The 17794-nt window shown below is 35.5% G+C and overlaps 1 protein-coding gene across 4 annotated transcripts in view; it reads left to right on the top strand.

Moving 5' to 3' along the window:
• Positions 1 to 17794, top strand: part of BABAM2 (BRISC and BRCA1 A complex member 2) — a 170027-nt gene that overhangs the window by 43244 nt on the left and 108989 nt on the right. For all 4 annotated transcript variants that reach the window (XR_004780991.2, XM_035561828.2, XM_035561817.2 and 1 more), the window contains 2 exons: positions 3787 to 3981; positions 7816 to 7890. Coding sequence is in view for 3 of the 4 variants with exons in the window: in XM_035561828.2 (XP_035417721.1) it covers positions 3787 to 3981; positions 7816 to 7890 (270 nt within the window). In the remaining variant the exon portion in view is untranslated. The remainder of the gene's footprint in view (positions 1 to 3786; positions 3982 to 7815; positions 7891 to 17794) is intronic.

Genomic DNA, 17794 nt, shown 5'->3' on the forward strand with positions numbered 1-17794 from the left:
ATTGTTTCTTATGAAAACTGTGTCGGCCATGGTTGGAAAGCAGGCTTAAGGCAAACAATCAGGCAGAATGAAGGAAACACGCTGCCTCTTTTTTCGTCTTCTCTGAAGCCTTTAGTTTAAGATTTTACTTATTAAAACAACTTCCAAATGCTACTATCCAATACTGTGTTGCTAAATAAAATGTTATTTAGAACATCCTTTTATCTCTAAAGAAAGACGCCAGTTTACCGTTGCAGGGACGCTGCTCTCGTTCAGTGAAGTGACAAATTTGTGTATGTTCTCAGACGAATACTAATGCAGAAGCTGTAGTGATTAGGATATTTTACAAGGGATCAGCTTGATAAACATCAAATTCTGCCTCAGCTATGTTTCTATATTGTATGTTATAGGTGGTTGCTTACTTTCTTTGATTTCAAAAATAAAAAGATAAAAGAAGGTACTCTTTGAAGCTGTGAAAGAGCAATATAACGTGTTTTTGCCATGCTGTTGAAATTGGATAACAGTGAAATGGTTAAAGTCTTTTCAGATGAATGAGCAGTGCTTAGGGCAAATAACACTTAAAGATATTTAAAAAGATTTCACATATAAGTATGTCGTCGTATTCTGAGGAGTTTGTGTTTAAAAATCATAAATTTAGATCTTCTGAAAGGAACAGTACTTCTGAAAAGTTAGCAAACTGACTAGAAATGTCGTGGCCAATTGCCAGGTAGCAAGTACTACAATAATATAACTATAAAGTTAAAAAAAGAACATGTTTAAAGCAGAACCCTTGTTATAGAAAACTTGTGTAGACACAGTATTTACTCTTGCATCAGTGAGAATGCGCTGGAATTGCTGCATGGACTAGGTGGGTAGTTTGGTTTTTCTCCAGGCAACCTGTATTTATAACCAGTTCAAACTTGGACTCTTCAGTTGCTGAATGGAAAGTATTTAGTAAAGATCCTAGAGTCAAATCATTCATTTTAATTCCTGTAGCTGTAAAGCAGTACAGCGTAAACACTTTTTAATGCAGCGTTCTTGAACTCTTTAAAGAGAGCAATACTGCAGCTCCACGCTGGACAAATGACAATGGATTTCCTCTTGCTCTTTTTTTGGTCTGTAGTGTAATGTTATTTAAAAAACAAGAGGTACAGTCGCATTTAGATCAGTTATTAAAACATTGTTGGTCATTTCCTTTGACAGAACATTTCTATTGTGTTATAGCAGTGTCATTAGGAGGAAAGGTTATTCCCAGTTGTCTGGCTGATATCAATACATACTGGCATATTACATCCTCTGGCTTGCTGGAAATGCTTTATTTGAGCAGGAGCTTGGGAACAGGAAATTTAAGGTTATACACAGTCTGGTTTCAGACTGCATGATACAAAAATGTGTTTCCTAGAAGACGCTGTCTACCTGACAGATTTTCTCTAATGTTTTTTAGAATTGGATAAGCTTAAACAGATACCAGTCAGGAGTAAATTTTTATCAGCTGCAGATGGAAGATTTGATAGAACAGGGCTTCTGGTCATTTGTTAGTATGGACATGAGAAGCTTACAGAAACCTCATTACTATCTCACCCATTCACCAGTTACTATAGAATATACTACACCTTTTCAGATATATGGCAATAGTAATATTCCCATTTTATAGGTGTTCTTACCATCTACGAGGAAGAAGACGGTGTGCTTTTACAAATTAGACTTGTGAACATCACAAATTGCATGCTGAAAATGAAACTTATGTTGATAACAGCATAACATATGACATCAGAGGAAAACAAATATTAAGTTGTGGAAAGATAAAGGAAGAGAAAGTATTTTCATCGTGCACACATACTGAAGTCTGTACAACACCATTACAAAGGGTTACGGTAGGAACCATGATAAGAAAAACTGTAAGCTTTTTGAAAGGGAATAGCCACATCAGTAGCTGTTAGGGTACAGGTATTTTCATTGTAGACCTGAAGGTGCATGGTGAAAAGTATGAGAAGATAAAATTTGTACCTAACTCTTCTTTTTCAAGTCAGAACTATGCAGTCATCTCTTGATAAGATCCTGTTTCAGTTGATGATCTTTTTGTAAACCACTTCACAGAATCACAAAACAGCAGAGGTTGGGAGGAGCCAACTTGGGCAGGATCAGATAAAGCAGGTTGTCCAGGACTGCATCTGGTTGGGTTTTGAGTATATCCGAGGATGGAGACTCAACAACCTCTATGGGCAGCCTGTGCCATTTGTATTTATCGATACCCATGTTACGCAAATTATGAATAGCTTTTATGTTTTAGAGGACACTTTGTTTTTTTTAATCTAACTTCTTTCCTTTACTTAACCTAGGTTAGGAAACATAATTATGTATATGTTTTTATACAAAGCACCTTTACATTAAATACTTCAAAATACAGAAATATTTTCTGTCCTCATTGTAGAAAATGCTACATACCAAAGCAGTATTTCTACTGAAGACTTTTAAAAGGAATGTTTTTGGTTTTTTTTTGTCATTGCTGAAGAATGTATATTAGGCATATAAATTGTATCTGAAATGTCTGCAATTTCCAGGGGAAAAGTAACCATGTAATTACTTTGAGTTTGGATACTGATACATAATGTTATTTGAAAATTCTATATTTTATCTTAACGTAGTTGTAAAATAGACATCTTTACTATCTCTAAGCATCTTCATGTTAGTTGTACAATCCATGCAATTTAAAATCCTGTTGCAACTAGTTTGTCGTCACGTGTGTGATCTACTGAAATACAGAATAATTCTGCTTGTGCTCATAGCTGACCAAAAGCTGCATCACTGTTACCATCTCCTGAGCTTACATCAAGACTTGTTGAGAACCTAAGTATAAAGCACACAGGCTTTGCTACAGTCTGGAGTTGTCTTTTGTTTTTTTGCATCAGAACTGTCTTATCTCTTATCAGTACGGAGTACAGGATGAGCTCTCATTTGCCATTAACAGAGACCCATTCTAGGTCAATTAGAAGTAGGTGTGTGACACTGATTACGTTAGCTATGTCTTGTAACACAGAAAGCATTCCCAACTAGAGCTTGTTTTGCATAGAAGGCCGGTCAAAGTTGATGTTAGAGTAGTTACACCGAGAGATTGCTACTGAAAAAGTTACTTTCAATTGTATTAACACTTTTTTTTCTGTTACCTGTGTTTCTTGATATTTGTTCAACTTGCAATAAAAACTTCTGCCAGGCAGATGGAAGAGACTTCTGTATGGACGGCATTTGTATTAAGGGAATGAAACAAGGTAGTAAAGACACAGTCAAGGTGAAATAAACACAATGTTGAGTTCATTTGCTGTGTCACTGTCAAAATACTGTATCGACTATTTGAATAATTAGTTTCCATAGTTGGCATCAATTTGGCATATTCAATTGGATGACCATTTTTGGAGTCAGATACTGCACAGGGTTGCACTTAATCTGATACATTTATATTTCATATCAGTTTTAGTTTTTTGAATTCAGACTTTTCAAGTCCTCAGGTGCAACAGTAATTTCAGGGAAGAATGGAATAGTGATTTGAGCCTATTTATGCCTGGTACTAACCCAGTTACCTGTTCTATGGTAGGTCCCTATATGGATTCTCATTTCACATTAAGGCTTGCATTTGCTGTTTGACCTGGCTTCCTTCCAAAGCATGTTATAACCTTTGCATTTAATACTGTTTTAGCTTTGTCACCAAGCTTCCACATGCATACTTGCCTCTGGTATCAATATGGAAGGGAGAGTGTTGATCTTTTTATTGCTGGAAATGAATACAGTCTCTTTTATTTTATAATTCAACAGAATTTAGCTTCTTGGAATCCTTCAAATCCTGAATGCCTCCTGCTTGTTGTGAAAGAGCTCGTGCAGCAGTATCACCAATTTCAGTGCAGCCGATTGCGTGAGAGCTCGCGTCTCATGTTTGAATATCAGACTTTACTTGAAGAGCCCCAGTATGGAGAAAACATGGAAATCTATGCTGGAAAAAAGAACAACTGGGTAAGAATATTGCTACTAAAATGCTTTTAGTGATCTTTTTATTTTAATAAATAACAGCCTTGGAAAACCAAGTTTGTGTGCATCTCCTTGCTATATGTTTCCTTTGAATAAATCTTGTTTGGCTCCAGCTTACTCTCAGTGCTCTCTGTTTTGTCCATTGCTGTCATTCCTCTACCTTGCTTGAAACAGGTTTTCAGGTGAGCAACTGTTTTTCAACCTGATCTCTTAGTTCATCTGATTTATAGACAAAATGATAAATTCTTGAAAAGCCTGTGCAGCGTTTACAGGGTACAATACAATACTACATGGAAGGTTTACCTCTATGAAGATTTGAGAGGCAGAGTAGCTGCATGGGTAGGATGCCCTGCTTAGATGTAGGACGTATTAGAGCGTGGTTCCATGGTAAGGTTGAGCTGATTTAATAGGTATCTGCAGTTGTCTGTATCTCTCTGGGACTTGTCTAAGCTGAGATACGTTGTTCCAGGAACCTAAATAAATGGAAAAAAAATACTAATTTCCTGCAGGAGGATGGGAGGAGGTAATACAGGCAAGAGCAGTGACTTGGTAGTGCCATGTCTTCACATGACAATCAGACATTAAACTGGCTTATCTGCATCCTGAAACTGCATCCTTTGCCTGGGCGATGTGCCATGCTACGTAGAAATATTCCATGTATACCATCTCAGTCTTCTAAACTGAGGCTATTGGCAGTGTAGGCATGTTGGTTAGTGTGTCATTTTTTATTTTTTTTTTAAACTGATCTCTCTGGCATGGAGCAAGCTTTGCAAAAATCAGTTTTTCCCACTGGTAATGTATTTATCATGGAGTTTTTGGAGTAAGGTATATCAGGAAATATATAATTGTGTTTATGCTGAACATGTACTCCTCTTACGTGCAGCAACAGTGTAGTCTCAATGTATACTAGTCTTCAGAAACAGTATCTTCTGAAATAGATGTCATCTGAAATTTGAATTCTCAACGCCTTTTTTCAGGTCCTAGAATTCAGCTCTGTCACTTTTATTGGCTTTAAGTTACAGGTGGCATGAAGATGTTTACAACTGACAGTACTTACATTTATATTTTTTTTCTTTTGTCTCCAGATAAGCCATCTAAGCTTCTTTTTATTTTAAGCCAAGTAAAATTTTGTTTGAGAGAATTTCACATCTTTGTATTTATAAATCGGTATATTTGTTCTTAAATGTTTGTGATGCCAGCTATAGAGAATAACTCGCCACATCTGTAAACATCAAACTGCTTTACTGACGTGCAGAAGGCTTTCTGTACCATACTCAGATTTTATCTAACTTTTGGCAGCTGCCAAAATTGTACTCAAGACTGTAGAAAACTACTTTTTTTCTCCTTTTTATGGAAAAGTCATATCTACTGAAGCCTTTGGATTTTTTCATCAGTCCTTGTTGAATGAGTAAAGATTTTTTTTGGTGTTTGAAATGTTATCTTAACAAAAAATACTTCAATCAAATCCTAAAGACATTTTGAGGCAAATCCTGTTAATCATTGCAGAGCTATGTGAGGTTTCTGTAGAGTCTGCTTTGTTTTCAAAGTATATTCTCTATTAAGATGACCTTCTAGGGTCTAATCTGGAGATTCTGTGAACACGGTACTTACATGACAGAGGCTAGTTTATGAATATCTAAAACACAAAACTGTGACATTAACCTGTGGTTCTCCTTTCTATCCTTTACAACTATCTTCTCTTGTTAAGTCTTGACAATCAGTGTAATAGCAGTGTTTCTGTGCAAATCAAGAGGAACTGAATGTTACCTCCTCTTTCTGGAACTCATTGAAACTCATGTTACTGTTGTCTCTAAAGAATAGGTAGTGGCTCAACAGACTTGTGAAATAATCATTTGTGAATGAACTTTGCACAGTGTTATGAAAACAAATCATCTTAAGTACATGAGTTAATACATAAAAGACATTGAAGAAAAGGCCTGAGTTCAGTGCTGTGTCCCAAAATGGAACAAATCTGCTTGTGTACCTTTATACGAGTATCTCCAAGAACTATTACAAAGAGGTAAACTGTTATTTAGTGTAGTAGCTCCATGTTGGCAGAGTACCAGCTGATACAGATGCCCATTAACTACCTGAATGTAATCTCTCAGTTCTGTGGCCAGAAGTTACATCTGATTTCACCTGAAATGTCAGGTCAGCTGCTGGCTGGTTTGGGGGAGTTGAGCAATGTGGGCAGGGACTGCACTCTCTGGGTCCAGGACCTCTCCGGCAGTAGTACATTGCAAAATAATCTTGACTGAATCACATAAAAAACCTAGCCTGCAAGTTCTTACCTTCTTCCACATCTCAGAGCAGCTGATGTTTTGATCAGAGGCCATTTGTATGTTCAGTGGCCATAAACAGACCATTCGAGCTGCTATTTTACTAGAAATCATTTTCTGGATTTTATGGCCAGTGATGTGTGACATCTTTTTTGAAAGTTAAGCCCGGACAAGAAGCACCGTCTGTAATACCTGTTTTGATCTGATTAAAAAGCAAGTGCCCTAGCTGTCATCAAAGCAGTCTGTGTTGCGTACACAAAAAGTCAGTGATTGCTTCTTCAGGTTGCTGCTACATTTTTTGGAAAGGATACTTCCATTATTTCAAATACATTGCAGGTTTTTGCCTACCACAAGGTTATAGCTACATATACAATAAAGAAGATCCTGTATAAATCTACTGCAGTATTTACATTCACACTTCTAATGAGAATTATGATATATACTATGTATGTACGCATGTTTAAATTTGTTTACTGCACATTTCTTGTAATGGGATTTTTCTCATTGATTTCTCTGGCAATGCAAAGCGTTTAAAACACTAAGATGAAATTCACCTACAGATCACTATGTAACTAAGTAACATGTATATGCAAAAATAGGGCAGCATTAAAGTGAAAAAGCAAACTTGTCTCAAGATTTTGCACTCAATTGCAAAAAAGTAATGTTTAATGCTTTTGGTTCTGCCAATTCAGTGTGACAAATATAGCTGCTTTATGGCTATTTTATTGAATTACAAAATAGGGATGACAAAAAATTAATACAGGAGGAAATCAGACAAACATTTGTTTTTCAAAAAGAGCCAACTTAATTGCTTCATAACCAGGTGGACAAAGTCTGGCTTTAAGGAAGTGTATGAAACAGAAAGGAAATCCTTTCCATTTCCTTTGCATACACTTTATGCGTAAAATTCAGCAGCATGTAGGGGACGCTTGGCAAATTTTCAATAAACTGTTTTCTAAGTGTTAAGAATTGCATATTTCTGAAAAGAAATCACAGAGAGCATTCTAGCTCAGTTCTGTGTGTCTTCTGAAAAAAACACAAACGTTTTGATACATTTTCACCTTACCCAACTCAAAGTTTATTCTGTTACGTATACCTGCAGTGTTTGGGAAAATGTGTGTATTTTGACTATTCGTACAACTTGGTCAAGTTTTTAACTTTGCTTTCAGATCATTTGCAGGTCTCACTGATCCTTTGTCCACAAATGAGTACAGACAAGATAGAACTGTATTTAGTGCCTAACAAAGAATAGTCTAATTTTTGTTATTCACATTGTTGCACTCTGGCTACTTGTTGCCGTAGGCTTCATGGCAGTGATGTTTTATGGTTTTAAAGTGTTTTATCATATAATACCTGTGGAATCTGTAAATTATTTCTTTTCATCTTCAGTAATTCCACTGAGAAACGTTCTTTTAACTCAGCCCTTCTGTTTGGTATGAGCTCTTGCACATTTTTTTGGTTAATATTTCATCCTTAGTGCATTCAATTTGTGATTCTGTTTTAGACACCAGCTCTCATTAGTCTTATGCTTTTTCCGCAGACTGGTGAATTCTCAGCTCGCTTCCTCTTGAAGTTGCCTGTAGATTTCAGCAATATTCCTACGTACCTTCTCAAGGTAAAATGAATGTCTAGGTTGACAGTGTCTGTTGAGAGATAATGAATTATTGAAATGTTCTTAGTAACTATTTTTACTTTCCTGCCCTCTTCCTCTCCAAGAGTTTGCAAGTGCACCATGTCTAAACCTGATTGGATGATGATTTGCAAATGTGGTATTGGACATATTGTTGTTTTAATGCCACTTTACCAGATAGTAAACATACACTTGTCATGCTAAAGAGCCTTGTAGAAGATTGCGTGCAATACCTGTGCTCTGTGGCTTTTTTCAACAGTCAAATTGCACCAGTAGTCTTGGCAGTATAAGCAGAAAAACAAACTAAATCTACCAATTCTTAACAGGGAATGAAAGCAAATGCTCATGACAAAAACTAAAGGTTTTGGTGAATACTTTACTTCATTGGTCTTAAAATAAACACTACGTTGACCAAACACTTTACATAATTTTAGCAGGGATGTAGGAGAGTAGAGTATTGGCATAAGTTGGAAAAAAGTATTTCTGTCTTTGCTGGGAATGAAAAAACTGAGAAACTACCAACATGGAATAATCTGAAATGAGTGGTTTTCACAGCAGGTGGGCAGTCACTCTTCCAATCAGTTTCTGTGGAAGCCCATCACAAGGCCAATGTTACTATATTCAGAGTGCACAGTGAAAGATGTGTCTAACATTAACGTCAGAATAAAGTGCCAGAACTCTTACTGCAGACAAGATTTGAGTCAGCTGATGCTACCAACACCCATCTTTCCTTTAAACTACGTCTGACTCCTTACTCAGCTTTTTACTTCTAAATATTTGTTAAGGAGAGCAGCTACTTAATGTTTAGCAACTAATGTATTGAGATGAAAATGTTAGTGTAGATCCAATGACGTCCTCTTCATCTTTTTGTTACAAGTCTTCAACTATTGTTAGGTCACAACTGTAAGTGTGAATCCTGAGTGTTTCTCCAAATAGAGTCTCAAGCTAAGAACCATGAAAATAAAGGCAGGCACAACTATTCTATAACTGAAATTTTTGATTGCAATCTGAGCTCAGGCTCCTGTGATCTCTCTAACTTCTATAGAATGCTCACTGTGTGAGTAATGACCTGTTCCTGCCTTTCTCAAAAGCCTCCAGATATTTTCAGTCTGTTGCAGCATCTGTCTTTCATCAGGGCCTTCTCTACTCACTTGATGGGGCAAAGTCAGAGGTAAGAGGGTTGGCCATGGGCTTTTCAGGAATGGTGGCACTTAGGAGGAGGATGCAGCAACAGTTCACCTGGACTGCAGAATTTTTGGGATAGGTTTCTGATAGACACTGTGGAAAAAAGGAGGCTATGCAGGGCTATCATGAACTATGCCTGTTCCTTATCATCATGTTCCTTCCTGAGGTCCAGGGTGCTGTATTTTCCAGGAACAGTTTTTAAATTGGTGAAGAATTTTAGGACGTGCATAGCCAGTATATTCCATAGCTTCAGTCAAAGGGCTGTCTGTCACCTTTTGTCAGCCTCTAAGGAAATTACAAGACTTAGGATTGAAAGGTGGTGTATGATTTATTTCAGTAACTGTCATCATGTAGAAATCCTGTGATAGAAACAGTTTCTACTTGTGTTTCTTACAGTAACATTTTAATGCGTGTCAGTACACTGTTCCTTATTATAATCCCCTATCATGTTCACTAACCATCTTCCACCTGCTCTAAGCAACGATGATATCCTGTGGATAGATCAGCAAAGCTCCACCACTGCTTCCTAGAGCATTATTCACCCTGAGTACTGAATGATTCAGTACTCTGAAGGAGAATGTTTATTTGCATGCGTATGTAGATTGTTTGATGTGAGGAGGCATGCACAGAAGGATGCAGAATCAGAGTTTCCCAGTCTGCCTTTATTTTAACATTTCTAAAATCTTAATGTCTTAGTGTTACAGTTTTAAAATTAATGTTTTTTTTGTATGTAATAACCTGGATTTTTAAAATGGCAGGTCCTTTTTGATGGACAGTGTACTAACGAAATCCTTAGATTTCTTACACAGACTTCTGATATGCAAACTAATAGGTTAACTGTCTGTGGTAGAAGGCTGATGTTTAGTCTGGATGAATAGCCACAGGATAAGAAATACAGTTTTATTCCAGCAGTGTTTGTTGACAACAAAGAATGGTTTGACTCAGGCTCCAGCATGGACTATGACACAGTATGCTGTAGCAGGCACGGAACTTTTGCCCCTATTGCCTTTAGCTCCTTGTATTCTGTCATTATTAGCTGTATCAGTGTCATCTCATGTGGCAACAATATAAATGCAGATAGAGATTGTGGTTGAGATAATTAGGTTCCAACTATTTCAAATTTACAGAGGTATTAAAAAAATTTTTTTTTTTTTAAGCTATCTGCATGTATTTTTTTGGATGATACTTTTGACATAAATAGATCTGATTTTTGTAATAAAATAGGAATTTATTTGCAATCGTATCTGCCAGTTATGTTGGCTTCAATGCTGCTTGCTGAATTATGGCACATGATGGAGCATCCATTAATGTGGAGGAAGTAATTGTCAATATATTGTCCTGAAAGGTGGAAGAGCAGTCAGTAACTGAAGGCTGTTAGTGTATTAATGTTAGAAGTGCAGAACTGAATGCTGTGCCTGAATTATGTTCCAGTCTGTAGCCAGTCTCATAATGTGCAGTAGCTTCTCTGTAATGATTTACAAAGTCCAGACCTGCCTTATGCTTCCCCTGTCATGGGATCTTTTTTTATGTTTAATTAATATTCCCTGGATTAAAATCTGGTGAAATACTTAAAGACCATCGTTCTTGCCTCATTGATCATTCCTAGCACCCCAATGGTTTGTCATACTCGTCTGAAATTTTTATCTATTTCATTAGGTAGTCACATTAGAAATATAACTGTAAAGCTTTGAATTATACTATAATATTTGAGTTAGAGGTTGTAAGCTGGGAGAATGTTCAGTAGTATTACAGAATCTTTGAACCTGATAATACACTCATTCATTAGATCTTGCTCTGTCAACTTTGTACTGTTGTTGGTGAGAATATTTTCCTTATGATGAATAAAAACGGAAGGCATAACACGAGTTGGGCTGTTACATACTGGAAAGGCTGATTTACCAGGTTATTTAAAGGCATTTGCTGCATTAAATTTAAAATTCAGTTCAAGTGTGCATATGTTTTAAGGAAAGTAGCTGAGTATATGAAAAAGTACAAAAATGATTAAAAGAGCAGTGCAGAGTGCATAGTCTCTTGCTTTGAATTCTTAAATTCTACTCAGTGTTCTTTGGATATAATTTGTTAGGAAGCAAAATGCTGGTTGTAGTAATGACTGCAGCAGATCAATCTCTTTTCTTAAGTTTCTGTGATGCATTCCTTCATATTTGAAAGAAAATGTATCATGCTTTATTTTTCATGCTGAACAACTGATGAGAAAGAAGTGTTGGTTTACAGCGAAAATGTACATCTAGGAAAAGACACCCTTTTGTATCTTTTTCAGTTTACAAAATTACGCTTTCATACAAGGTTTTGAGTTGAATGTGGACCTTTTGTTCCAACTTTTACTTCTCTTATGCAAATCTGTTTGACATAAGTGAAACTTTTAAGCATTAAACAACTGCAGAATCAAGTTGGTGGCTCTGACTACTGCAAGGTTCATTACCAGTTAATCTTTCCGTAAGGATCTCTTACTTGAGAAGAACCTGGCTTTGGTTCAGGAAAATATTTGCATCTGTATCTGTTTACTAGTATACTTTCCCTTTCGTTTTTTTTGAGTTGGATTTTCAATCAGCACATTCATTTTGGCTTAAATTCCTTTCTGTTCACTGCATAATTTTTCATTTTGAGACAGCATTGATAAATGGAAGTCTGTACTGTATGTACAGTTTCTGAAAGTCAGTTGGTACTTCACATCTGTCTCTTTACAGGTACCACGTATGCCGGAGTAATAATGAAGGTAATAGCCTTAGCATCTAAAATACCTCATCCAACTTTATTTTTATTCTTTGCAGTTTTAATCAGAGGGACTTACGTTATCATGAGTTATCAATGATAATTCATTAAACATCTCTGAGTAACTTGCAAATTGTGCTGGATTATGTGCCTATAGCATAATTGCACAGAGTGAATGGACTTTAGAGCACGTTCCCAGTTACACTGTTGAAAACAAGACATGTTGATATTTTTTATTCACTTTTTTTTAGGTTTTGATTAAATAGTATGTACCATGATTGCCACCTCCTTCCTATATGAAACTTTTAATGTATTGATTTCCTATCTTTACATACCTGCTTGTTGTGCCCTGGTGAATAGTTAATATCTGGACCAATTGTGCTTTTCAAGTGTAAAGGAAATACACAAAGCAGACAATTTTTTTAAAGGCTTTTTTTTAATCTTAGACTTTTTTCTGAAGAGATTTTTGTGATGACCATTGTATTTGATGCATATCTTTAAGAACTGAAACAAATAATAAACATTGTCTAGACACATTGCCAGGGGCAAAACAGTTGTTTGTAAGACTGTCAATGGAAAAGGTTTGTCCTGAAGTTCAAATTGAAAGATAAGAGCACATATTTGTGTTTTTCCTTATTGTGATTTCATCATTTGGAAGTCTGTTAAAGACTTGAGGACAACTTCTGTTTATGAAGTAGACCAAATTCCAGGTACAGTGAAAAGACCGTATTACTTGTGTATATTTGAGAAATCAACTGTAGCAGACGACAAACAGAAGTATAGCATGAAGGGTCAGAGGAGACTCTTTCAGGCCAGTTTCTTTACTATTGCAATTTAGCACTTTGATTCAATTGACATCCTTCAAGGTTTGCGTTAAATTGCTGCAAATACTAAAACACAAATACATTTGTTTAAAAAAATAATACCTCTGCTAATTAACTCAAATTTTTGAACTAAATATTCTGAAAAAGTATATTAGCCTGTACTGAAAACCTTCCTCTGCTTTTAAACTTAATTTTGTTGCTAGTTGGCTTATTAAAACTTAATGTTTAGTGTCCTAAAGTCACAAAGTCAATGGCAAGAAGAAATTAGAGACCAGAACCTGACCTCACCTTTTTACACTACCCTGTTTTTATACTGTGCTGAGCAGCTGCTTCTCAAAATAGCATTGAATATTATGCAGTAAATAACCATTAGCATATCCTCCCATACTGTGACTATGTCTTTTATATTGGGTAGAGTGATGGACCTGTATGTCTTCTGAAGCTTGTCGTGTCTGTGGTGTCAGCTGTCATTTTACCTCTTTTACAAATAGGGAAACTGACAGTTGATAAGACTCATAGGTAATTCTGAAGTAGTACATAGCTACAGTTCACAATACTTTGACCATGCTTTCCATGGGGATCTTCTAAGCTAATACCTAGATTGCTATTAATCTTTTACTACTAAAGACTTTGTGACAGTGGCATGAAGTTAACTTCCTGAATTACATTCCTAATCTTAGGACATATGTAAGCATTCTGAGCAAATACTTTAAATTATACAAGTAGATGTCAGTATGATATTCAGTAAATTACTTATTGTACCAGCATTAAGTTACTTAAACAGAATATTGAAATGTCAAAGATTGTTTGGATTTCTTCTGTTAATAGTTTAAAGGCAAACTTTATAGCATGCAATTATAATGAGCCACTGAGATTTTAGATTAGAAATAGGTCTGTGCAAGTTAGTACTGGCAGCGTTTGAAACAGAACAGTTTGTAGTAGCTGAAGCCAGTAAATCGTACAATCTTGAGGCCATGAAAATAAATGTAACCCGTGTGTGGAAGGCATCTATCAAGAAGAGATATCATTGATCCTTGTCTCCAAGAATCCTTCATTGTAGCCTGTGCCCCAAAATCTCCAGTTTTGCTGTCCAGTTTTTTCATCAGAACATGCTTAATGGAATACCGTCAACGAAGTGCTTTTCCTGCATATTCTGGCCAGCATCAGAGTTACCGTTCTGTTGCCAGAAGCAGGCAAACGCCAAACAGGGGAGCTTAAATAGTATGTGAAGTCAAAAATATATATGTTTTTTAAAGTTATCCGTGTCTTGGAGTGTTTCTGACTTAAAAACATCTTAAACTGCCAGAAAGAGAGTGACTTTTTGGCAATAAAATATTTTTAAGTGTGTTTTTTTATAGTAGCTTAAAAACATCAAATGTGTTAGTTGTAAAGTTTTTGTTTTTCTTTTTATACTTATTGGGAAGTTTCAGTGTTCACTGTAGGTAAAACTGTAAGATGTTACCTATTCCACTATACAGAAGCATTATTCTTCTTTGCTACTCTTATTACTGCAGCCTAATTACTAACCTTGCAGAGTTTTGCTGAGTAATTCAGCCCTCTTGGCTTTGCCATGAAGTCTACAGATTCTGGACTATTTCTAGCACCGGAAGGTTAAAAGTAAAATGTTACTGCTATAATTCAGTGAAGCTCCAAAATATTTACAGAAACTACAATTTAATTAGTCATCCTTTAATGATTTTATTCTAATATCTGTTGCACACAAATCAAGGGAAGCAAAACTCTATAAAAGTATATTTTATAATCAGAACAGGTTATATTTGATTTTTATAAACTGATCAATTCCCTTTGTTCTCACTAAATATTATTACTACTAACTTTTTCACAACAATGTGATTTGTTTGTAGTAAGTAGTTACTAAAACCACATAAAACATGTTAGAGTCAGGAGCACCTTAAGCTCCATATGCTGAAAGCCAAAAGCAATTTTTAAAATCTTTTTCTGTAATTTATTGGCAGATTTTGCTAATAGGATCTGTCAACTGGAACAGCTCATTCTGCACAGCTGATGATTTTTATAGGTTATGATCTTAATCTGAATCACAATCTCCAATCAACTGTATTTCTGATGACAGTTATATTTAAACATTTTATTTTTATAATGCAGTAGTAAAGGCAAGGGCTACCATATCTATTGTTATATTAAGTCTTACAGTGTTCATATAAATTTCTTTGTTTTTTTTCCTAATGTAATAGAACTATTAATTTGCTATTTTGAGATGAGTAGAAAGAGTTTTTTTCATTTTTCATTTTTTAACAAAAGAGTTTACAAAAAAAAAGCTTCTGAAGTTGAAAAGCCTTTTTTGCATATGGTGGGAAATTTTGTAGATATGTTATGTTGCGTGACTTGGTTCAGGTTTACTGCCTTGTTAGGGCTTGTAATTTATACTATTGCTTGACATTAGCATTATATGTATTGCATAGGAAGAATGGAATTCAATAGCCATAAAAATAATTGCAGGTTATTACATAATGGTGGTGCTTGTTTCATCTGTCATGGTCCACCCATACTATGTAAAACAAGTCATATACACTGTTCTGAAACTGGATAGAGGATTTTGAATTCGTAATTTTTTCTTCAGTTCCCAGTTGCTGCTGATTCTTTAAAGGAAAAATATTTAAGAAGTTGTAGAACATAGGATATGAGCACAGCAGTGGTTTTTGAAGACATTAACTGGCAAATCACATTTGCAAATATAGAAGTACATAAGGCACGATGGTAGGGTGTTAATGATATTTCAGTGTTGAGCCCACAGCCTCTTTCTACTAGTAGGTGTCTTCCTTAAACTTCAGATCAGAGCTTACATCCTACAGAAGCTCATGTTTTGAGTTTTTAAAGTCAATTTTACATACAAAAGTTATTTACTGCTATAGTGATTTTTTTTCTGGCTCAGGTTACTAAAGTATGTCTGTCTTCTTAAGAAAGAATAGTGCTAACATGAATATATGCATGTATGATGATTTCATATGATGCTTAGTCATTCTTGTTGTGGCCTCCGTAATTTGCACTGATAACTTCTTTCCAACAAATACACCCAACTACTGTGATGACTCTCAGTCTACGTTTTTGTTGTTGTTTAAAATGTATTAGAAAAATAACTGTAGCATACTGTATTACACTACTCGCTTTTATTTGGTTTCATAGGCTTAAAGGCTTAAGCCAAAAATATGAAAGCTTGACTGTTGAATCAGTTACTCTCAGCAGTAAACATTCTGAGGTTGGATGATCCATCACATACATTTCTGTTTAAATGATTATAATATCATGAAGCATAAGGTAAAGAAAATCCATCGTGTTGTTCTCCATGTTACCAAAAGAATGTACAGCATATTCTCCACTAATTGCTAATGAATAATGTGCTTTATGTCACTATCAAGCTGTGCATTTCTGCAGTAACTTCTTTGTAAGAAAGTTGTTGCTTGTTTATGTAAGATACACTTTGGTATTTTCTGGTTTAGAAGGAGACTTTTGATGGGGAAAGCTAAAGGAAAGACTTCCTTGTCCAGCAGCTTCTCAGTGAGACAGCGAAAGAAAGATAAATAAAGCTCAGACCTGTTGACTCTCTATTTCTTTGTTTCAATAATTTAAGTTTTCATGCTAGAACTTGTATGTCTTTTATGTGCTGGGACCTGTAATCATTGCAAGCAGCCTGTCCATGGGAGAGATGGGGCAGTGGGGAGGAGGATTAATTTGGCATTATTGTAGGCAATTAGGTGCGCTGCATAGGTATTAGCAGTTACCATGACATCAGAATTCAGGCAAAAAGATGTACATGAATTAAATGTTGGTTTTCAGTTACATAATGCACTGCATGGAGTGCACATAAAATATTTAAGTATACTCACGTAATATAGTTAGGAAGTACTTCTGCTAAAGGAAAATAGCGAATGAAGTTAAACTAACCATAATCCTTCAGCTGTCACCTTTCTTTTCCATTATTATTCATGTTAGCTTTGGTAATACACTGCCGAAATACGTACCTTTTTTATGTATCTCAACTTGTTTATGTATTTGGAGATACCAGATATTCTATGTTTTACTGTAACATCTTTTTTGGATCTAGAAAAATGTTAGACAAATGTGACTGATGTCTTGACTAAAACTGATGACTGACTGATGGTATGTAAATAATCAGCTTCTCATTTGCAAGAACCCCAAGGACAATGTGTTGGTTAACAAAGAATAAACACACTTGTTCCAAATTATTATTTTCATTGTTTAGCATTTGTAGTGTGTCCTAGATAAAATCATTAATTCTATCTCATTTCACTTAGACTCATTACTTTTTGAAAGTAATATATGTTACTTAATTTTCATCTTAATATTGTAAAATGATTAGATTAGCTCTTCAAATGGAGGCCAAATTACACAGATTACCATTTTGCCACACACATAGAAGTATTGTCTCTTTATCTACATAGGCTAGATTAAAATAGTAACTTAACATATAAATGACTATTTTATGTATTGTAACAGTAATTGTGACATATGGGGGGAAAAAACACTCTATTTTTTAGACAGGACTTGAAGCATAGAGGAACAAGATGTACCCAAATTTACCACAGGATCCTGAGCTGTGAATAGAGAGCTTGTCCAAGGCCTTAACTGGAATGGTGTTCTTCTTCTCCCCTCTCTTGTCATAAACTTAGCAATTCATCACAATTCAAATGAGCAATCATTCAGGTCCTTTGCATTTGTGCACACTTTTCTTGAAGAAAACAAACTAATGCTCTCAGCAAGGAGAATTGTATGACTTCAGAGTTGTCTGAAGTTTTTCCTCATAGGCCATTTTACTACTGATAAGATTTTTTTATTTCTCTCTCCTTAAAATTCTTTACTGTTCTTTCGGGAGCTTGAGTGTCTTAAGTTCCTGTTGATTTTAGTTATCATGGACACCTATTATCATTGGACAATAACTTCAAAGATATGATATTGACTCATATAATTCAACTTTTCCATTGCAAAACTGTACAGTGCTTTTTCTCTTTCTACCAAACTATATAATTGAAGCAACACCAATAAGCCTTGGCATTAAAAAACTAGGGCTCAACATTCTAGCTATTGGTCTAAGCAATAAAAAGCATTTAGTTTCAATTTCTAAAAGGAGTGAGATGTTCGCTCCCTGTGTGCCA

Source organism: Cygnus atratus, chromosome 3 (genome assembly GCF_013377495.2).
Source record: "Cygnus atratus isolate AKBS03 ecotype Queensland, Australia chromosome 3, CAtr_DNAZoo_HiC_assembly, whole genome shotgun sequence".
In the NCBI taxonomy this organism is placed as follows: Eukaryota; Metazoa; Chordata; class Aves; order Anseriformes; family Anatidae; genus Cygnus; species Cygnus atratus.